This window comes from Taeniopygia guttata, chromosome 2 (genome assembly GCF_048771995.1).
Source record: "Taeniopygia guttata chromosome 2, bTaeGut7.mat, whole genome shotgun sequence".
In the NCBI taxonomy this organism is placed as follows: domain Eukaryota; kingdom Metazoa; phylum Chordata; class Aves; order Passeriformes; family Estrildidae; genus Taeniopygia; species Taeniopygia guttata.
The window spans coordinates 134,496,989-134,520,037 of record NC_133026.1 but is presented as its reverse complement, the minus strand read 5'-3'; the positions used below and the strand labels follow the sequence as shown (position 1 = coordinate 134,520,037).

Genomic DNA, 23,049 nt, shown 5'->3' with positions numbered 1-23,049 from the left:
AGGGCAGTGAGACACTGGAACAGGTTGCTCAGGGAAATTGTGGCTGTTCCAGCAGTGGCAATCTTCAAGACCAGCTTGGATAAGGGCTTGAGCAACCAGGTCTAGTGGGAAGTGCCCGTGCCCATGGCCGGGGAGGTCAGGACTAGATAATTTGTAAGGTCTCTCCCAAACGCTAAGGAGTCTGCGATTCTATGACTAAGAAGCAGAGAACTCTGACGGTGCATTTTGCTTACTGTGTGGTTACACATCCATCCTATCTGCACCGGCATCACCTGCCCTCCGCCCGTCTCCTCATGCCCGCGTTCCTTGGCGCCTTTGGCGGCCGGGGCGCGGCCAGCCCGGTGGGACGGCGGGGCTGCGAGGGGCCCGGCCAGCCCGAAGGGACGGCGGGGCTGTCCCTGGCACCGGTACCGAGGGGCCCGGCCGCACCTGCCGGGGCCCGGCCAGCCCGGAGGGACGGCAGGGCTGCTCCTGGCGGCGGTGCCGAGGGGCCCGGCCCGCACCTGCCGGGGCCCGGCCAGCCCGGAGGGACGGCGGGGCTGTGAGGGGCGCCGCCAGCCCGGAGGTACCGCAGGGCTGCTCCTGGCGGCGGTGCCGAGGGGCTGCGAGGGGCCGAGGGCCGCGCCCGGCCGCACCTGCCGGGCCGCGGGGCGGGCGGCGCCGGGCCGCACCACGTGCCGGGGCGGGGAGCGGCGGGGCCGGGCCGGGCCGGGCAGCACCGCCCCCAGCGCCGCAGCGGCAGCGGCAGCGCAGCCCCGCTCAGCGCATCCCTCTCGCCCATGCCAGGTGCCCGTCCCCGGCCGCGCCGTGACTGAGGAGCGATGGGGCCTCTGCGGGAGAGCAGCAAGGTGAGCAGCCGGGCATGGACGGGCGCGGCGGGGAGAAGCAGGGGCAGGCAAATCGCGTCCTGCCCCCGCCCTGGGGGGGGGCGGAGGGGCCGGGATTTGCCTGCCCCTGCCTCGATGATGGAAGGAGGAGGGCACATCCGAGAGGTTCCTGACGGCGTGTCCCTTCCCCAGCAGGAGCTGAGGACACAGCTGGAAAAGGAGGTGTCCCGCAGCCGCATCCCCCGCCTGGTCCTGCGGCCGCAGCAGAAGGTATCTCCCGCTTCCGAATCGCCCTTTTCGGAAGAGGAAAGCCGGGAATTCAACCCGCCCAGTTCCTCCGCGGGCTCCGGCAGGACTGTCAGCAGCAACAGCTTCTGCTCAGGTACTGCAGAGAGATCCCCAGCCCCGGGTGTCTGGGGAACACGGTGCGCCCCGCACGGCAGCCCCGAGGCTTCGCTGTATTCCCAGCCGCAGCATCCGCGTATCGGGCTCCCATCGAGCCCGCAGGAGCGATCCGTTTTACCGATGAAGAAGGGCAACCATCGATTTTTCCAGGGAAATCTAGTATCTGTTCTTTTAATACGTGTCCGTAAGCGACACCAGATGTTTCCATTCCGCGTTCTGCTATCCACTGCTAAAAAAGTTGGCGGTTTTATTGTGGCAGAAGCGTTGCTTTAAAGAGAAATATTTGCCTTAACAACTGCAGTGTGGTATTAAGGCGTTTTGGAAAGCCCTTAAATCAAAAGTTAGTAAAACAGGGGAGTTGCTATCAGATTGCAATGCCTTTTGGTTTTTTGACAGTGATCTCTATGAATTGGAACAGAATATGTAGGTGAAGTCTTCACTGTCATACAGAAATAAGTTTTGTTTATTTCAGAATTCAGGTATCTACTGATGAATGTGTTGCCAGATATGAGTTGGGCATGATGGCTTCTCTACAGAGAGGGCGATGGATATGTGATTTATCAGAAGTAAATCATTGCTCTCCAACTATAGACCAAAAAATGTAATTTGCTGTTCAAAATATTACACGAGGGACAACTTGAAAACAGATTTTTTATGTTGAATATTTGCCTTATATAGAGTTTAGCACAATTTAAATGCCTCAGCTGGCAGTGAAATACTCAGATGCCTACTAGTGGTGAGCAATTTTTTAATTCAGTGAAACTCTTCACTGTAATTGTCATTAATGTACACGCATAACAGAATTGAGATCACATCATGAACACCTTGGACTCTATATCCGTGTGGTAATTCAAAAGGTGTTTCTGGTGTGGAGAAACTTGTTTCCAATAGTCAGTTTTTTGGAAAGCATAATATTTTCAGTGATGGAATTGGAAGTGCTAGGTTGGACTCAATGACTTTAGAGGTCTTCACAGCCTAAGTGTTTCTATGATTCTGTGATTCTCTATTTAAAAATCTGAATTATAAGAAGTCTTTTTGCAATAATTAGTATCAGAGCAACTTCTTACACCTCCTTTTCTTTAGTTCGTGAAGTACTTTCAATTACCAGAGGTGTTCCTGGGAATAGACAGGAACATTTTTATTTATCTTGGTCTTCACTACAGTGGATTAGATTACTGTTCTTACTTTTTTAACTCATTTCATGAAAAATAGTGTATTGAACACAGTGTACAAGTTTTTTTAGATGAGAAACATAATATCCATGTTTGAGTCTAGCTCTGCCAGATTTTGCAATTCAGGCTCAGTGGAATGATCTATTTGGTTATTGTTTAATGAACAATGCAGAGCATTAAACAAACATCGTAGGATTGCAAGAATGCTGGAGTCTTTTTCCCATGCCTTTTTAATCCCTCCACCTTACCTGCTTGAGTTTGCATGTTCCGAAGAAATAAAATCTTTTGAAGCTTTCTAGAAAAACGTTATTTTTATGATCTCTTCCAAATGGCTGCTTTTCATCCTGATTTTTTTTCCTTCTGTGTTGACAAGTCTTTCATCTTGATCACTGACATGTTTTCATCTTTTGCATTTGTACCCTGCTCTTCAGATCTACTCAACAAGTAGCTGCCACTGTCATATACCCTTGCTGTCCCACTGCACTGCAAAGGCTGTTTTGAGTCCCAGCAGCACATTGTATTTATTCTGGGTGTGTCTGATCTCATGGCTTGACAGTTTTAAGGCGCCTTTCACAGAGGTATTGCAGCGTGCAATGCTGGTCTCTTAATCTGCATCTTAAGCACAACTGCTCAACTCTTTTATTTATTTTATTAATCTTTTAATATTTCATGCATGCTGCAATTATGTAATCTGATTTTTTTTCTCCATGTGAGAGCTTTGTGTTTCTAAAGCTACCTGCAGCACCCACACAGGTACACACTACGTGGTTTGCTGCTCTGAGTCTACAGACCTTCCACAGCCATGGATCAGCCAAGGCACTGTCCTCCATCCTAGGCCCTGGTTCAGTTGTTGCTAGGTTTGATGGATTTTTCACTGGGATGCAGGTATGGCAACAGTCACTGACTTGATTTCCTCATTCTCTGACATCTCTTTCCTGTCTTCCACTTATGATCCTTCCTTATCAGCATTTGTCTGATTTAGAGTGAAATCCCCCAGGGGCAGCAGGTGCTGCTAATTCCTGTTTCTGGGGTGGAGATGGTGAACACATGTGTGGAGAGGTGAGTGGAGGGGCCGTAACCCTAACTTGCCCCTCCTGGTGCTTCTTCTTTATTTAGAAGTAGCCTATGCAAAAAAGGTATTTAAAATTAGCAAGTAGTACATTTGGAATATGACAGCAGAGGGGAACACTAATCTAGCTGTATGATAAAGTTCATGAGCATTTGGATAAATGTCTCTTTTGTAATTTCTTTTGAGCATTAAACCCCAAAATGTTTTTGATAAGCAGCAGATAGTATGAATTGATCCCTGGAATAATTTCTTTCCTCTTTACCCTTCTCTTGTCAAATTGTTCTCTACATTTCTTCCATTATTATTGACACCAAGTAATGATCTATAGATTTCTTTTTACCTTAAAAGAAATTACTCTTCTCCCCTCATCCATTAAATATGCATTTTTTGCTTCATTCCGTAGAGCTTCTGATGTTGTCCATTTTCCTTGTGTGCTTACACTGGTCTCAATGCCTAAGTGAAGGCTTGGAGTTCCTTCTTTCTAAATGAGGGTAAATCTTGTAGGTATTAATAATGTTGGTTTTGGGAACCATGGCAGTGCAGCAAGCATGGTGGTAACAGCAAAAAATATCTCTTGGCAACAGAAAAGAGATGGCTTTTGTAATGCTTAGTTTCTTTTGAAGAAGTTGTTAGTTCTGGCTGTCATAGGTTTAAATTTGCATGATCAGCTCCCTCTTTGTCTTGTTTGAGTGAATCAGAGCCTCACTTGATCATGTTGGTCAATTATTTGCAGTTGACTTTATGTCAGTTTTGCTTTGTAAGTCCATATGAAACACAGTGAGAGTGTTAGTAATATCTGTGTTACTCCTGACAAAATTTTAATATGCTTTTATATGTGTTTTAATATTCTTTGTTTCTGCCAAGTGAATGTGCATGCTGTCCGGATGCTATGTAGGCAAGCTGAGCTTTTGTGTTTGCATTCACAATGCACAACCCTTTCTTAAAACCTTAGAGCCTCTGGGGTCTTGGTTGTCATTTGGTATGGGAGCACTTCTCTTCTTCGGCTTGGATGTTAGCCACAGAACTCATACAATGTCAAATGATGGAAAAACACTCTCCCAGCAGCTTTGTGTGCCTCACCTGCTACAGAGCATTTGCTTGTGTCACACGTGTTTTTCTCCTAAGTTGCTCTTGGCTTCCAAGTGGCTGTGTGCACTTACCTTGTCAGTTGTGTAGAGAATGTGATCTGGAGCATCTCAAACAGGCCTCCTGCTGAGGGATCCGTGGAGGAGCAGCTGCTGGGCCTTTGGTCATTCCACTTAGTGTTTGCTTTGTAAGAAATATGATACTTTTGGCGGAGCACTATCCTTGGTTTTGGTGTACATGTCCTTGGTTTGAAGTCAGCCTGTGCCAAGCTCAGTAAGTGTATTCAGCTTCTCCTTTAAAAAGGAATTTAGTCTGGGATATATGTTCTTGTCTACTTTCGGTTTTTGAATAGCTCAGCTTTTAAATTTCTCTCTATGAAGACTTTACAGCAATGCCCAGTTCTCTTTCAGCCTTTTCTAGGATGCCAGCTGCCAGAATTTTCGACAGGGAATACAGTGAAGCTTTGGTAACCAAGATGCAGCTTTGCAGGAAGCACTTGTACATTTAATAATTAGTTCAGCAAAGGAATTTTTGAGCCAGAGGACTTGGTTTATACCTGTAGCAAACAGTTCCTCTTTTGTTGGGCTTACCTGTAAATCACCTTTTTGATTAGACTGAATTGTCCTACAAGCTATTGAAAACTAACATCCCTGTACATCAATGACTGTGACTCACTCCAACGCAGTCTTCAAAAATAGGAGTTGAAGCTTTGTTTTTGCTTTTTCTTTAAAACTTCAAGATCTGGTTCAACACTTACTCAAGTTCAAGCCTCGTTTCATAACTTGTTCTTTTCTGGGGTAGAGATTTTATTTAAATCTTGTCCTTTGCATGTGTGGCACAATAAATGTCACGTGTACAGGGGCTGCACTGTGAGCCTGGGGTGTGGGTGCTGCAGCAGGAATCTCTGTCTTGCCATTCTTTGCTCACCGGCTCCTGTGCCTTTGATCTCAGAGATTATTTGCCAGTTGGCCCAGCTATTGGTGGATTCTGGGGCTGAGTTCACTGTGTGTCCGAAAAAGCATGTAGGCTTGAGGCAGGCTTATTAAGTCCATGTGAATGCACAACCCATTTTGCTTGCCATAGACAAGAAGAAGAGGTTGTACAACCGTTCCTGAAGAAACAAGCTGTACCTTCTTGCACTCCAGTAAATAATTTCTCAGTGAGAGCAGGTTGTATTATAAAGCAGCTTGCCTTGGAGATTACACTAAATAAGTATGTATACTGAAATATATATTACTGAACAGAAATAGATACAGAAAACTAAATTTTTAGTATTTTAACAAGTCAACAGACTGAGGCCAGACAGTTAGTTTAAATTACTGAAAGTAGTTGCTCCTATTATTTGTGTATATATATATATGTATGTATTACTATGGAAACAGTGAGCTCTCTCATTCTTCTTGTTTCTGGTTATATGAAAAAATATTTTGTTTAAATAGTTCCTTACTGGTTTATGTGTTTGATTTTTTTCTCTGAGTTACTGATTCAAACAAACATGCTTAAAAGTTCTCAAGTATGTGATGCTGAAAGTTAGATTCTCTTTCCTACAGTCCTTTATTATAAGCATTCCCACAGTCGTTTTGCCTTTTTTTTTGGACTTCTGAAGGTCTTTTCTAGCACTTTTGTTCACAGCACTTTGGAAGGCAGCTCGGTGATATTAATTTACAAAAACATTGAAACAAAATCTGCTTTCAAAAATAGACATACGGCCTTTTTTCATGAGCGTGGCACTGGTGACATGCTTCCTTTTCTCACTGCTGCTTCCATAGAGAATTTCCTGCTGGACCAGCTTACATGCAATAATTTATTATTGCTTCATATTATGAGCCACCAGTTTTGTCACTGTGACACAGAGATCTGTTTCAAACCTGGAAATAAGAACAGTGCCTAGGTCCTAAAGAGCAAAGTCTGCTTGTTCCCCAGTTTTTGGCCTTTCCCTGCTTCCCTTTCAGCTTCAGTATTTAGTCCCCCTGACTAAGTAACAATCCTTTTGTTCCTTTTGCCACACAACAACATCTGGAAGCCAAAATATTTGACCTTTTGGATGTTTTTTATCACCTTTTTATGTGTCTGTCAGTACTGTGAACCTTTAAAACACAACTCAGAGCCTCCTGGGGTCAGTAGGACAGTTGCCATTCTCCCTGGAACATTTAGCATGGTGTCCTGAGAACAGTCACCCTTTCTACTACACCTCAGACTTTCTACTGCCCTTTTTTGTTATAGCTTGTTCTCCACTATGGGCTGAATTCTAAACACTATCTAGTATTTTCTTCACCACAAATGCATAATCCAATACTTTTTTTTACAGTGCTTTTCATGCAACTTTCTATTGAGTTGAATATTGTCATACACTCTGAAGAAAATCACAACAGGAATGAAACTTTAGTCAGAAGTCTTGGATTTACTTTATGTTAAAAGAGAATCTTGATGTTTTAAGAGAAATTCAGCATTACATATTTTAACCCTACATTTATAGGATTAGTATATATCCATGACATTTTCAAACAGTGGTTTGCAGTGTATGTGAGATTCTGTGGTGCAGCTAAGTGCGACTCTGGGCTTGAGGATAGTTAAAAGAAAAGAGAGAAGAAAAATATGCATAAAACAACAATGGACATAATATATATTATTTCCTTCCATGAGAAGGTAACCAGAGCAACGTTATGAGGTGATGTTGAAGATGTGAGGGTCACAGTTAAATGCTGTTAGCCATGGAGGCAGAGCTATATGAGACCAAATAACTATAACATGTTGCACCATTTGAGGAATAGGTACAAAATTCTTTGTGGTCTATTGAAGATTTTTAGCTCCCAAAATGGTGCCTTCAAACTGGAAAGAATATTTCTAGTTTTTCTTTACTGCATAATGGAATAAACCACTCAAAACCCCACAGAAATCCATCTATATATACACATACATTTCTCTTAATGTTAATATGAAATGCATGGTATTTCTTACACTGAATGTAGTCAATGCTTTCCCACTGGAGGTAGCAACAGTGGCTCCACTTCCAGCTGTTATCCTCACAAGATTAATGAGGTCTACTAAATTGCTTAAACCCATACCAAACAGAAAGGTCTCTTCTTTGTCTTTATTTTAGATTCTTTCCTGTACTTACATTTAGTTTAAAATTTCTATAAAATGTACTTACATGTAGTTTAAAATTTCTATAAAATTTTCAAATACATTTTCCAGTCCTTTATCACCTTAAACTGCTTATCCAGATGTTTTCTGTGATGTGATAATGAAACTCAGGGAGCTGTGCTATTCCTGACCACAGTTCTCCTAGTAACAGTACTATTTTTATTGATATTTTTACTAGTAAGCCCTTATGCTTCTCTTCTGTAATACACCATTAATAGGGCTATAAATGTAATGACAAAGCCAGTAAACCACAATTACATAGTCCTCTTTCTGTTCATATGTTTTGACAGAGCTCACATCAGTTCTGTTTGTTAGTGAAATGTTCAAGTAGAAGGAACATTAGTAGATTTGCTGCCAAAATCAATTAAAATTAGCTACTTCAGTATGACTTAGCAGTTGCATAGTCAGACATCAAGAGCAGATTGCTTTAAAGACATGTTTATGTGAAATCCTGCATTGCAAAAGATGCCCAAGCTTAGGAGCAGGTCAGTCCATCTTTTTTCGCCTTCCTCTCTCCTGTTCTGTATTATCTCAGCCTGTCAGCACTCCTGCCATGCTGTGAGTGAGTAGGGAGGGCCTCTTACCAAAGTCAGTGAGCAGCTCTCATGCTAAATTTTCACCACTGAGTGGGCAGCCTGTGGGTGTGACAGAAGCCAGCTCAAAGGGGTTGGTGAGCAGCAGGTGTAAAAGTTGCCTGTGCATTGATGATCCTCAGCAACCAGTTGAAGGTGTTTAGTTGTGATTTTACTGGGTTAGATTCCATGACTAGAACATTACAGTCAAAAGTTCTAGCTTGAAAGATGGACTGTGAATAGCAGGGTGTTCTCCAGATCTGGAATATCTGATAAAAAGAAAAGCATGTAGGTTGTAGGGACCTGTAGAGATAATTTCATGCAGCCTCTTTTTAGAAGCTGGACTGTTCCCAGCTATCCCAGCAGCCATGTATTTGTCTGTCGTAGTCTAGAAACCCTTCAAGGACAAGAGTTTGCACAGCCTCTGTAGGTGACCTCAGGGAGTGGTGGAGCTGCTAGCCAGCCTTTTTTCACAAGCAAAATGGAGCATAGTTAATTCAGGTTTTGCCTGCAGAGACACCGAGATTAAATGTGGAAATTATTTGCATGGCAGGATTTTGCATAAGTAGGCCTCCTTTCTTTTCCTGACACTGCTGTAGTTGTCCTTGTGCTTCAGCTCTGCTTTACTATGTTTGACTTTTGGTAAGAGACTTGCCTCAAAAGTACGTCATATTCTGAGAAATCTTCTTAAATACCAAGCCAAACAGGTCTTTAAAATAGCTAAGAAATTACTTTTAAATTGATCAGGACCAAAACCAGTAGCATTTTTAGAACTCTACCTTTAGTGAAGTTAATAAATATATTTTTCTAAAGTCTGTGTGATTATGTAAGTGACAAATTGTTAGTAGCAAATTATTAAACTTACTGAGTACATACAATCACATCCTGGAATGGCCACTGCACCTCAGTAAAAATGAAAGGTTTTAGTACAATCAGGATCTGAGGAGAATATTCCCACTATTTACCTTAGGCTGTGCTCCCTCAGTGGTTGCTGGAAAGGGGAGGGTGCCTCCAGAGCTGTGAGGTAGCATTTTTGCCTGTTGAGATCCTCCTGGTGTGAAGGTGAATATGCTCCTACCTCTGGTTTTCTATGTGTACTACTAATTTTATACTCTGATGTTTCATCTGCTGCTTTTACTGTGCTTCCCAGTTGTTCCAGAATGACACCGTGACTCTGCCATCAGCTTTTTCTGTGCTGGGCACTGAGCCCTCACATCCCTGGTTCAGCTGCCCAGGTCAGAGCAGTGGCTGTGTTAGTTGGAGAGGCAGTGACTCAGAGTACTGGGATGACTTAGCCTGGATGGGGACTCACCCTCCAGAGGAGCCTCTTTCTCTCTGTTTAATACAGAAGGAAACTTAGAGGTGGAAGATAGGTGCTGTATTCCCTTTGGTGTCTATCAGCAACTTTCATAACTGCATGAACACCCCTGTGCTACAAGGCTGGTCATGAAGATAAGACCAAAACAGTTCCAAAAACTGAGGGTCAAAAAAGTTGAGGTAGACAAGCAGACTGGGAGATGACCCTGAAAAATTACCCTTTGTGGTACCCTCACTGCCAATAGCCAGCTTGCAGTGCACCTTCCTGGCAGAACTGTGGCTACCCAGACTAAGAGGTCCTGGGATGAATGCAAACATAACCATCAGGTAAAAGCTATGAAATTGGTTTGGTCTTGGTACACTGAGCATTCAAAATTTGATAGAGACCCGTGTTTAATTCCAGAATCCACATTTCTTGGTGGAAATTCAGACTATGTACAGCCTAAACACTGGTCTGGGGACTCTTAGGAGGAGACAAATGTTGGACAGTGAAGTAGGCATCAGGCAGGAACTGGACCATTCAGTGTCACAGGAGCGCCTAACTCAATCTGGCAGCTAGGAATAAAAGTAAAAAGAAGTCAGTGCTTCCTCAGTGAGAGCATCATTAATTATTTACATGTGTTCTATGAGGAGGTTGTATATTCAAAGCTTCTTGAAGCCTTTTGGGAAAGGCAGTATTTTTTTAAAGAAGGTTCTAAGGCATATTCTAGTGAACCTTCTAAGATATCTATGCTGAGAAAATCATCACATCTTAACATATAGCCTAAAAGTCTACAAGAACAGTATTTTTGTCAATTGTTCAGAGTATTGTTATCTTTAATACTGTTGTTTATATTTTGACTTTATTGTTTAAAGGTTACTCAGGGCATGCAAATGTCAGAGTGCTCTGAGCAACTTTCCTGATGGTTTGTTTGAGGAGACACTATCCCGTGCTTGGCTTTGAAATTTGGCAGGCATGTCTGATCTGGGAGAGGGCTTGGATGTAGAATTTCAAGTGATGAAATCCAGCTGATGTTCAAAGGAAAAGTCTACTCCCAGAATGCTCCTAGGAGGCCCCTGTGGAAAAAAAAAGACACTGTGAAAGAAAGCAATGGAAGTCGTGTGTTATGAATTTGTGTGGTTTTACCTCTTGTGCAAGTAAATTCGGGCAAGATCAGAAATGCAGGCTTTCATAGCACTATTTACCAGTTTTCTCTTTTTTGTCTTCCTGATGCTGATGTGCCTGAGAAGGTAAATCAGGTCTGCCTCTGATCATGAGGAGTCTAAGGTCTGAAGTCCTTACTGGGGCAAAATTGCAGTTGAGTTACAGGCTGAATCCTTAACTGACCTTGCTGGACACTATATGCACATCGTATCAGAGAGTGAATCCCATTGTGGGCTCATCTTCTCCTTACCCACTTTTTTGAGAGAGATTCCTTATCCTACCATTTCTGAGCAGGTGGAGGTCTTGACTTCTTGCCAGCAGAGTTTCCAGCAGGGTTTAGGAGGAGCCTGCAGGTCTGGGGGAAATATTGAACGCGCTGTGCTGCAGTCACGTTCTGCTTGCGGGTGAGGAGCAGAGGGGTCACTGCGGCAGTGAGCAGGGAGGGTGGTCAGGCTGTGTGGAGATGGAGGGGGAATCAGCTCTGCATCAGGCTCCACAGGGAGGTCTGCTGCTCTCCTCTGGGGGGTTCACCTGCAGTATTAAATACAAATATAGTGCCTGTTAACGTTTCAATTGCAGGAAAGATGAAGGTAGGCAGGCAACTGGCTGGCACTAAGCAGCTAGAGAGATCTCACTCCTCACCAGGATTTTTCCTTGTGCCAGGAGGGTGAGCTGTGCGTTGGGTGGATCCCCCCCAACGTACAGCAGAGCTTTGCTTGCTTTGACAGTGAGCATCAGGGTTTCATAGGCAGCTCTTCCAGTCTGTGGTAGCAAACATCTTGATTACTCAAAAGGCTGGCACAGAAAAATCTTTCTGTACAGCTTGCCCTAGTTCTGGAAAATTTGTAATTTTGTTCATGTTTCTGGTAATAGTAGTAGAAGGATGATAAGTTTTACATTACATAAAAAATAAACTATCAGAGGAGAGGGAATACAATAAAATCATTCATTTTCTGTAGCTGAAGTGGGAGTGCTCACTTGGTTATTGGTGTATCTAAAGGTTACAAGGTGTATGAGTAGAGAAGAGTTATTCTTCTTTGTGCCAGGCTCATTTGTTCTTTTAAAAAATGCCGTGTTGCGCTGAAAGCTGAAGTTCTTAACAGTAAAACAAGGATATGTAGATATGACATAATCTGATGGTACAGTGTCACCAGTGTGATATCACAGGCAGTGCTGGGGGTGGTAAATAAAACATTTTGTTGCTAATTTAGTATGTATTCTTCAGCTACCTTTTTCCCAGTTGTATTTAGTTTTGTACATTTGGGGGTTTTAGTGCCCCAATTTTTAGCACTGTAGTTTATTTCTTTCATTGTGTGAAGTTTTACCAACTCCTGTGGTTCTTCCAGGCTGCATCTCTATAGCTTTTGGAGTTATTTCTACATAAATTCTCCCATATAAAACAGGTCTGTCAGGTCTGCAGAACCTGTGCAGGTATTGCAGTAACTGTATTGGTGAAAAATGAGGTAAATAGTTTCTTGTGGGTTTGGGTGGAAGGTTTTGAGAGGGGACTTAACTTTGGGGTTTGTTTTTTATGTTTTGAGGGGGTTTTTATTTGTGTGGGGATTCTTTGTTGTTTTTGTTCTAACAGAAAGTTTGGAAACTAATACCACATACAGAAACATCTAAGTGGAAAAGTCATAATTAAAAACAAACTGCGCAAGCTGTCACTTATTTCTGAATATATTTGATTATAAATGTTTGTGTGCTTCCAAAGAGAGGATACTTTGGACACAGCTGAAGCAGCTTCTTAAATGCAATTGAGGAGCTCACTTGGTGCTGATCCACTGTCCTGCAGGTAATATTCACTCAGCCTGCAGATGAGACTCCGAATGTTGGAGAAAGAAAAACAGATGCTGATTTGGGAGGAAATTGCCACCTTCTCTCTTCTTTGTGTTGAGTTATATTGTGATGTTGGTGGGAAGGGAAAGGATAAAAAGTAAACTAAAGTCATGTGGGAAGCAATCTGTTGTTAGTCAGGATGTATGCAGGGACAGGCTGAAAAGCTTATTAGCAGTTTTCTCTTTTGTTATTTTGCTAGGAACTAATTCTAAGTTACAGAAGACAGCAGCAAGTTGGCAAATAGAGATGCTTCTTGGCTTAATTGGGATGATTTGAAAGAATTAAATATGATTAAACTGGATTAGGTGCTTTGCACTGTTACTGCCCTTTGTGCCCTGGGAGGTGTTTCTGGCAGTAGGCTGGGCTGCCCCTTGGCTTGGCGTCATTCCTGGCACTTGGCAGAGGCTTGGGATGCAACACTTCAGGCTGCTGGCTGCTCCTGCAGCCCAATGCATGCAGCTTGCTCTGGACAGTCAGCAGCTGGGGGTACCTTGCTCGGGGCTGAAGGCAGGACATGGAGAAATGAGGAGCAGAACCTTGGAACAGATGAGTGAGGATAGAACAGCTGCCCTGGCATGAAGGAAAACTGGATCACATGAAAGAGTAAATATTTTTACTGTATTGAGGGAGCAATAGCTAAAAAAAGCAAAAGCTGTTCTTCCCTGCTGAGGTGAGGTAGGTAGAAAGGTGTTAGATATGGGTGTCCTTTCCATCTCATAAACCTGCAGTCATGCACTGACTTTTAAATCAATATGCCCATGCAAAGCTCAGTGCCAAATGACCCTTGACCTACATTATGAACAGGGTGGAAGAGGTAAGTGCAACACAGTCATGCAAATTATTTGGCTCTGTTGCAGGTACTTCTTTGGGTTTCATGTTAGCTAACGATAATGCATCAGGAGAAGGGTGCAATGGCTTAATTCAGATGGCAGCTTTCATTTTATCCTGGGAAAGAACAATTAGATATCTCCAGGAGAGTCAGAGTAGCATGTTTGGTTTTGTTAAACCACCATGACTTCTAGGGGAACTACAATTCCTCCAGATAACATGGAACATGATTAGATTAAGTTGGGGTTTGATATGTGGATTTCATTCCAAATCAGACTGCTTACTTTACATTCAGTTGTTAAGGGCTGGTGTGTTTGTATCCCTGGAGGTCAGGAACCTGGGTCTGTTCCCAGGGTGGCTGTTGATGCCCTGGAGTGCTGGTGTGCCCTCAGAGGAATTCAGCTTTAAACAAAAGCAATCTGTGTGTAACCCACGCTTTTCTAAACTAGGTACCTCACAGCCACTTGTAAAGTATAGAAGAGTTCTATGATCATGGCTGCTTTTAAAGGAAAGACAATTTTGAGGAACTTATATTAATTCCAGTTACATGAAATTCCTTACTTCATGCATGTGGGCTGTAGGCTGTTGTCTTGTTGTTCAGATATGGGAACATTTCTTGGAGGAGAGCATGTGGCCCGTGCTTGCTCTGCAGCCAGTGTGCACTGCACAACTTTTGTGTCTCGTGTATTTTCATGCTGCAATATTCCTTAACCTTGCTAAAGGAATTTGTCTTTGATAGGAATTTGCATTATGTAGCCCCTGATTTTGTATTTTGTCAGACTGGGTAAAACAAGTACTTGCCCTTTTAGCTTGCCATAAGCTATTCAAGATTTCTTCACAAAATGCGTGAAACAAATAGCTTCTCACAAGGTTTCAGAACCAAGGTTGTACATATCACTTACTGTAAAGAGTTGTAATTCAAACACACTTTCTTTTATTCTGCTAACTTTCTTGTACTTACTGGTTAGAAATGTTGATGCTTTCCCTTTTCTCTTCAGATGACACTGGCTGTCCTAGTAGCCAGTCAGTATCTCCAGTTAAGACTCCTTCTGATGCTGGAAACAGTCCAATCACTTTTTGCACTGGTAGTGATGGAGACTTTGCCAGGAAGAAACTCAGTGCGGGCTCAATGAGTGAAGGGAATACGCAGCTGGCTCGATACAAGAAGGAGACAAAGACAAGTCTTGTAAAGCCCGGTGAGTATAATTCCTTTCATTTCCTTAATTACACTTTCTAATTGACTGGTATATTTACAGGTGTCTACATACATGGACACCTGTGTTGTGCCACCTGTCATATCACTAATGCTGATAATAAATAAAATAGATGGCTTCTTTCTGTGGAACCACCTGAAAGATATGAAAACACTATTGTTATTGTCCTTTTCATGGAAATATAATCAACTGATATCTTCACTTTTTTTTATGAGGCTCAATGGTAATATCAAATAGCTGAAATGGATTTTATTCTGCTTCATAGTAATTGCACGCATATTTCAGTGCCCAAAGATAAATGATTCTTAATATATGAAAAAGTCTTGTGATGTCCTTAAATTTTTTGTTGGATCCTGCCTAAACTTTGTGCTCTCAGGCTCTGACAGCTCTGGGGATACAAGATATCTGACAGTCAGCCTGTGTGTGGGAGCTGGGCAGATTTGGACCTGTACTGCAGTGGCTGAATCAAGAGTGTATCTCCCCATGCTTTGGGCTAATGGGCCACCTCAAACCACCAGCCAAATCAGCACCTGCTTGTCACACATCCGAGACTAAATACCCAGATGTGCCATTGGTTCCTGTAATTTTAGTGAGTTGATATAAAATACTTTATATCGTTTGATTCATGTACAGGCAGCACTTGATTACAAATGGTCAGGATATTTGTGCTGCTGTTTAATTAATCATGGAGACAGAGTTGGCCCTGTACATAGCCAGCTGCAGAACTGACATGGTTTATGAGCTCAGGTACTTCCTGCCTATATAGTTTCCAGAGTCACTTTACCTCTGGAAGCTATTTAGATACTTTCCTGAAAAACCAGCTCAGATTTGCCAGCACCATCTTTAATCCAGAAACAGTGGAAAATCTGTTGCAAAATCTCTTCACTGGCTTGGTCATTGGAAGGGTTGATTAAATCTGTTCTACCATTATCCCTGCAAGTTCTTTGGCTGATTTCTTAGCATCACGTTACCTGAGTGTTTCCAGTCTCCCACTGCTGTGCATGATGGGTGATAGGTAATAATCTTGACAAGGTTTGCAGTGAATGTGGTACATGACAGTCAAATCCACAGCTGTGGCTACCACAACAATTTTGTTTGTGAATATGAATGTTGCTTAGCAAAATGTGAATAATTAATGCAAAAGTTTTTTTCTAATGAAGAATCCTATACTCATGGAGAAGAGTTATGTACCTTTTTCAAGAAATTAATTCACTGTTTTCAGTTTTACACTTTAATTGACTTATAATATGGAGTTATTAGCCTTTTGAAATATTCAGCAACCAGGTCTGTTTTACAGAGTACTTCTAAGTTCCTCCTGACAAATATCTCACAGGGGTTTTTTTTTTGTGAAAAGCTGTTAATCATGTCATAGTGTGAGAGCTGACACAAGTGAGGGACATGTCAGACATGGATGCCAGGGGACAGCTGGGGTTCATTTTCTTCAGTGTTGACCACAGGGTTTAATGTGAATTTCTTCCATTGCTCTCTCATTCCATAGCTTCAGGTGGACCCAGTCTCTTCCTCATGGCCTACTTGCACATGAATTTCTGGTGACTCAGTTAAGAAGATGTAGCTATTGTGCAAGGAGGAGGCATCACCATGTAGCAAAACACACGGAGAGTAACAAGGGATCAGTAGAAGCGAAGTGGGATATGGAGGAGAATAACAGCAACATGTCCTTGTCATATATAAAAGAAATCGTGTGCAATTTTCTCTTTATCAAAAGCCTTTCTTGATTTATAGAGATTACATCTACTTTATATTAATCTGAAATGGCTTTTGACAATGATCACATAGCAAGAGTCATATATGAGAGACAAAAATCTAACGTACCACTGTTTTTTTCCATGTCCTGCACTACATTTTTTACACAAGTACATCCATCACTGTGGGCTTTCAAAATTCTTGTCATTTTGCTGAAATCTGTCTGTTTCCAGTATTGTTTTCTTGGGACATGCTGAATCTCAAAAGAAACACTTAAACAAATATTTAGATAATTCAGGAAATGTCAGAAAGGGATAGCACTGAGAATGAACCCTGAGATGTTTTTGGGCTGTTCCCAAGCTCTGATACTTTTCTGCTTCTCTAGTAACATCACTTCATCTTTCTTTTCTGTACTTCAAAATGTAAAATACACTTAGCCATTTTTTCCTCTCAAACAGCCTAAGGCCTCGTTATATGAATCTAAGCCATCTTCACCTCTTGAAGTACTAACAGAATAGATAAGGCTTTCATTCATATTTTATGTAGTTTGCATAGAGAACCATACATAATCCTGGAGTGCTCCTGCTAAACCTCTAAAATATTTATAACAATGGAGAAATTCTTCATTTGAGAGAGATGGAAATGGTTTATATTGTGCATTAAATCTGAATCACAGCAGTGTAGAAGTGAATTTGGCTTAAAACCTGTACCTGCTTTCCCAGGGAAGCATGGAGAGAACTAGAACATTAAGGAAAATAATAGAACATCCACTCTCAGAGATAGCTACAAGTCTTTGAATTTCTGGATTTTAGAAATTGGTCCTTTTTTTAGATGTGATTCATTTACATAATATTTAAAGCAGTACAAAATGTGTTGCAGAAAATGTCCTCACAAAAAGGCAGAAAAAGACTGAATTAATGTTGGTCTTAATTTTGTATCAAGATGCTATACTGGATCCTACGCTTTTTGTAATTGAATAAACAGGACCATAAGCACTTCTACATGCTCACATTCTTGTGTAGTCCTCCTAGAAAGATCCCTCCTGAATTCTTGTAGTTGATGTCCACATCCTGTTGAGAGCTGTGGGAATTGTTTTGCTTCCTTTGACAGTCTTTCCCATCTGCTTTTTTGACTTACATTAGAACACTTAGTGAGAGGATTCAAAATCTGCCTCTTTCAGATACATGGATAAAGGAAAGAATCTTTAGCAGTAGTTGTGTCCATAACTTTTAAAAGTCTGGCATGTTTTAACTAATACAGACGTATTTAAATCTCTGTGAGCATCAGAATTTGAGAAGAGCATCTGATCAGCTGTGTTCAGCATTCCTGTAAAGTTCAGGTCTTCTTGCTTTTGGTGTTACAGGCACACTTGGGGCAGTTTAATGAATGATTGCTGTTGGAACTGTTTCTTAGAGCCCATGGAATTGCTGAAGTTTCACATGAGATTATTAATCAAGGCTGTCCCAGACCTTTTAGCACCTTCAGGATCCTGCATAATAGATGTGTAAACAGCATGGCACAAAAGGAGCCCTAGGTGAGCTCCAGTTAGGGTAAGCTCCCAAACCTTGTAAGGACTGCCTGTCAGTCACTCACATCTTGGTACAATAATAAACATTCCAGGTAGCAGAGGACTATGCAAAAAGGGGTTGTTTTTTTTTTCATTGCTAATAAAACATCTGGCCATTTATTACTGAATCTGGCTAAAATAGCAATATTTTGGATTTCAGTGTCATTGAACTGCTATGGATTATATTTCAAGAAGGGTCATCACTGGAAGTTTGGACATTAAAACTTTTTTTGTTCAGATTAATGGGAAAATCTCAGAGGCTTCTGCAACACACAGAACCTACATTTGTTGGACAATAGCCAATGAGCACAAATTGAAAAACATGAAATTCTATCTGGACACAAGAAAACACTTTTTTTTTTGTCAGACACTGGCACACATTGCCTGGAGAAGTTGTGGAGTCTCCATCCATGGATATAGTCAAAACTCAACTGGATATGGTCCTCGACAGCCTGTTCAAGTTAGACTTGCTTGAGTGGGGAATTGGGCTGGGTGGCTTCAGGAAGTCCCTTTTACTCCCAGATATTCTTTAATATGTTTTATCTGTTAACAATAGCTAGTATAGCTATTAAAACATAATGCTTTTCCTGAAGTTTGGGGTTTTTTAATTATTTTTTTAATTATCTGGTGTGTGAGGATTAGATTCCCAGGACACTAAATGTCCAAGGACTTATTTCTGGGGGTCCCCTGTGAAGGCAAGGAGTAGTGACTAGGTAATCCATTAGTATAAAACAAGCAAATAAATTAATCCATATTGCTACTTTACTTCTGTATCTGCCTGTATTCTAAAGGCAGTTGCTTTGGTTATTTTAAAAAATAAAACATAATTTTGATTTAGGTTATATTCCTGACATCTGGCTGTATTATTTTACAGGTCTTTTGTCAACTCATTCCCTCATTAGAGTCTGACAGTGTGGGGAATAGCAGTGGCTGACTCAGATGTATGTGTGTGTATGTGCTTCACTTGAAAAAGATTAGTTGGTGTGTAAGTTCTGTGAGAGGATTGTCTTACAGGTAATTCTGGAAATTTATTTCACTGTCAAGAACTTCCTTATGAGTGCATCATTTTGCAAGGATAGGACTTTTTTTATCTTGGAAAGTTTGATAGAACATTAGAAAGACGTGTTTTACCAGCACATTTATCCAAGAACATTGTATCTGATATTTGCATGACTTCTCTGTATGAAATTTCTGCAAGCAGTTGGAAAATAATAGATCTGTTGTCCCTGTTATTCAGGGGCAGCAGTACAGAATACAAAAACTGAGTTACAGAATGTGCTAACTTGAATAATTCCTATGGCACACAAAGAAATTAATGAATCTTTTTAACTGCTTGCTAGGACGTCTACCTATTGTGTTGAAACACTTCTTAAGATGCTGATGGTGTACTGTGTATTCTAACACAAAGTCACATTGTTTAGTTGTTAAAAAAAAAAAAAAAACCACACCAAAGGCAATGGAAAACCTCTATTTGGGGATAGCAAAGTGACTTGACTGATCCTTAAAACAAACTGGCAGTCTTCATTCCATCCCACAAAGGTAAGAGCAATAAGAAGACTGGTGTCTGTCTTTTTGCTGTAACTTACTTAACAGCACCTCATAACCCACATTCAAAGACTGCCCCTTTTGTTGCAGTAGGGATAATTTAGAACAATGGCATGGCAAAGAACATTTTAACCTAGTTACAAATGTAGTATTTAATCAGTGAATACCATGTTCCCATCCTGCAACCAGTGATAATCATACTTGAGTGGTAAAATTGGGAAATTCATGCCTCCATTCCTAGGAATATTCAGTTACTTAGATATGTGGCTGGTGTCACATGCATAAAAATGCTGAAATTAGGAAATTAGGTACTCCAGGTTCATATAATTGGTCAGAGAACAAAAAAAAGGTTCTGAAGATTGACCAAGTGAATTGAGTTGATAGCAAATGATGGAATGTCTTGCCTGTGACTGACCATTAGTTCTTTCCTTAAATTACTTGAATTAACAACAAGGAATCTCTTGATCTGACAATGTTTGTTGATAAGTGTAGAGCATAGATTCTCTGATAGGTACAGAGGAGATTGCAAGTGAAAAGAGAAAGAGCAAAAGCCCAGGTTCCCTTAGTAACTTAAACCAGATGAGGAGAGCTTTAACTTGAGCGTTATATCTTTAAGCTACTTGATATTTGGCAAAGAGCAGATACACAGGGGTCAAGTACTTGTGCTTCTGGAAGGCTTTTGATCTGTTTTTTAAAACCTCATCTTGGCAATAAAAAGGAAGCGTCTTTCTCAGATGTAAGCATATGCTTTGAATGCTTCACTTCTATCCCACACCTGATAGCAGCCATTTTAACCATCCTGACATTCAAATCCAGCCATATGCAACATTTGTTTCCTGTACAGTTTCAGTCACACTCTTCTCCCTTTCTGCTATTTCTATTTCATAATTTCATTTGTGACACTAAAGTGTCTGAGACCTTTTCTAGTACAGAAACTCACAAATACAGTTGTGGCAGTTTTTGATCCTATTCATTTTCCTCATTGCTTTTGCTTTTCTTCTTTCCCTTCACCTTTCATTCTGCACCCACACAAAATAGCTACTGCTGATTTTCTAAATAAAAAAATGTTTCTGGATAATATTTCTGTATGTGCTGAGTCCTCCTGCCTATTTTACTGCTTTAATTTCATGTCTGTTGCTATGGAGCTGTGCAGATTTGCTTGCCTCACCTGCCAGCACAGGGAGTTATTAAGGCCCCGGTTCCAGGGGTCCCGGAGGAGCAGGCTGTGCTCTGGGGAGATGCACGTGCACATCTCACCCTCCAGGAGTGAGGACACCGTGTCTGGGTTCCTGCCCATGCCGTCCTCAGAGCCCAGAGGGACATCACCCTGCAGCAGTTTGGTGGCTGTAGCAGTCAGTGAGGGCTGGAAGGTGGCCAGCCTGTGAGGTCTGGGGGATGGTGGAGGGGGTGATACTGCTGAGGGTCCAGCATTTGCAAAGCCCAGCCTCCCTCACATATTCCAGGATATCCAGGTTCTTACGGCCCCTTTGAATATTTCCTTCTAGTTCTAGACCCAGCACAGCCAGTAAATCTCATTGGTTGGAGCTCCTCTGCCTGGCATAAATCCCTCACCCCTTGTGATTCAGAGGAAGTGAAATTGGAATCTAATTGTCCCCTTAGACAACCTTCAGTAGCAGATGGGGTCTGACTGTTGCTGCTCCTAGTGGCTGGTTCCATTGCTCAAGGGAAACAAAACAGCTTTAACAGGTGAACCTGCCATTTCCCTTCTAGGGCTTACAGGAGCTGTTTTGGAGGTCAGGGATGTGTGAATTCATAGTCTTCATCCAAGATGAATAGAGCAGATACAGCCCCTAATTTATCTGACCTCCATTCCCAATCTGTAGTGTAGGGATTAATTATTAATTCCCCATTCTGTAGTGCAGGATCTTTGCCTGCATGAGTGCACTAAGGTTCTATTTAGTTTTGAAGGAAGCAGAATGAATGAGTCCACTGTATCTGGTGTGCGATCTTTCTGACTAAATATTAAATCATTTACTTTAGGATTCACTGGTTATGTTGATTGAGAATAGGACCGAGGTTGGCTCAGACATGGAAGACTTCCATGCTTAGTCAGATGAATCCTACCTGCTTTGCCTGTGTCCTCATCAGGCCTCTGACACATCTGCTGTTGGTCCTTACTGAAGTCAACCACAATCTCTGTGGCTTTTCTTTATCTTTATTGGCTTCTTTCTTTTCTTAATGGAAAGGGAGGCTCTTAGACATTCAGTTGTGGAAGAAAGTTTGTGCTTGAAGAGCACACATGGACCTTCAGGTAGTTCTAGTTATAGCTTTTTCCTCTTCTGTTCATCCCTAATAAGCTTAGGCGCTCTGTTTTCCATTTTGTGAGGACTGCTGCCCAAGCTGCCTAGCAAAGGGAGATTCTGAATCCCATTTTGTGCTATGGATTCACAGAAATTAAATGTTTTTAGGACTAAGTAAAGTCCTAAAGCTAACTAAATACACTGAAGTGAAATAAGTGCTCTGTAGCTTCTGAAAAATAATACTGGAATATAACCAGAATCTAAATATTTTAGGCAAAAGATGCTTAGAAAGATAGGTAAAAATTATTAGCATAGCAGTAGGTTTTTAGTTCAGATTTATATGTATTTTGTATTAAACTTTTAATTTAAACAAATTTGCTTGAATTGCTGGGCAAGACATTTTCAAATACTCAAAAATTTATTATAAACATGAATAAGCAAAATAGAAGCTACAAGTAGTCTTCAGCTTCAAAGTGTTTCATAGTATTTAACACAGATCTAAAAATTCCTGTTAAAGTGTCATAGAAAAACCATCTTTTGAATCTGTGTCACAAATTTTATAATCCAGCCTTTTCTAAAACATGATTTTGGATGTTGCTTAGTAGAGACATAGGCAATTAGCCAGTAGGCTGTGGCCTCTCAAAATATATTTCTTTGTTCAGAAGATTCTTAGGCTGCAGCAAGTGCCCAGATGTCACCGCAAAAATGGAGGATCCAAAAAAAAAGCCAGCAAATTGTAAAGGAGAAATTGGCAAGTAAAAGCTGAAAGCCTGAGTCCCACCTGTCCTGCATAGTGACCTGCTCTGGGCTGGTGGCACAGGGCACCTGCAGTTCAGGGCCTTGGGCAAAAATCTGCAATTACATACCTCCTTCCTTACAATAAATAAATAAATAAAAGGATGTCCTTGTTGCTTAGTTCAGGAAATGGAAAAGAAACTTAGGTTGAGATGTCTTCTTGTGCCTTTTGGGGGAAGGACTTCATTGCAAAGCAGAGGAGTGCCCTGATACAGAGCCCAGGCAGGCTGAGGGGATGCGGGGTGTCTGCTCCCAGGGCAGCTGCTCCACTTTACCTCCGCTGCTCCTTTAGGGGGTTCAGAGCCGAGCTCCCAGCAGGCACAAGGCAACTCCTTTGTCCCTCTCTCCCTGACCCATTAATTGTACTGCTGCTGCAGACACACAGAAATGGGACAGCCACTGTCACAGGGAGATGGTGGCCCGAGGATGCCTGTGGATGGCCTCCAGCTCAACCTCGCTCTTGGTCCGCCAGAGAGCCGCTGCTGTACTGCAGGTCACAGGGAGCAGGGACCTGGCTGGGACTTCTGCAGGGACTGCCTGGGATGCTGCACAGCATGACA

At 41.8% G+C, this 23,049-nt stretch overlaps 1 protein-coding gene across 2 annotated transcripts in view; it reads left to right on the top strand.

Moving 5' to 3' along the window:
* Positions 1 to 689: 689 nt before the first annotated feature.
* Positions 690 to 23,049, top strand: part of SYBU (syntabulin) — a 39,490-nt gene continuing 17,130 nt past the window's right edge. The window contains exons 1-3 of one of the 2 annotated variants that reach the window (XM_030266581.4): positions 690 to 848; positions 1,023 to 1,209; positions 14,402 to 14,599. In XM_030266581.4, coding sequence (XP_030122441.2) covers positions 822 to 848; positions 1,023 to 1,209; positions 14,402 to 14,599 — 412 coding nt within the window. In that variant the 5' untranslated portion in view covers positions 690 to 821. Of the gene's footprint in view, positions 849 to 1,019; positions 1,210 to 14,401; positions 14,600 to 23,049 lie in introns of both variants that reach the window. The other variant, XM_030266580.4, reaches the window with a different exon arrangement.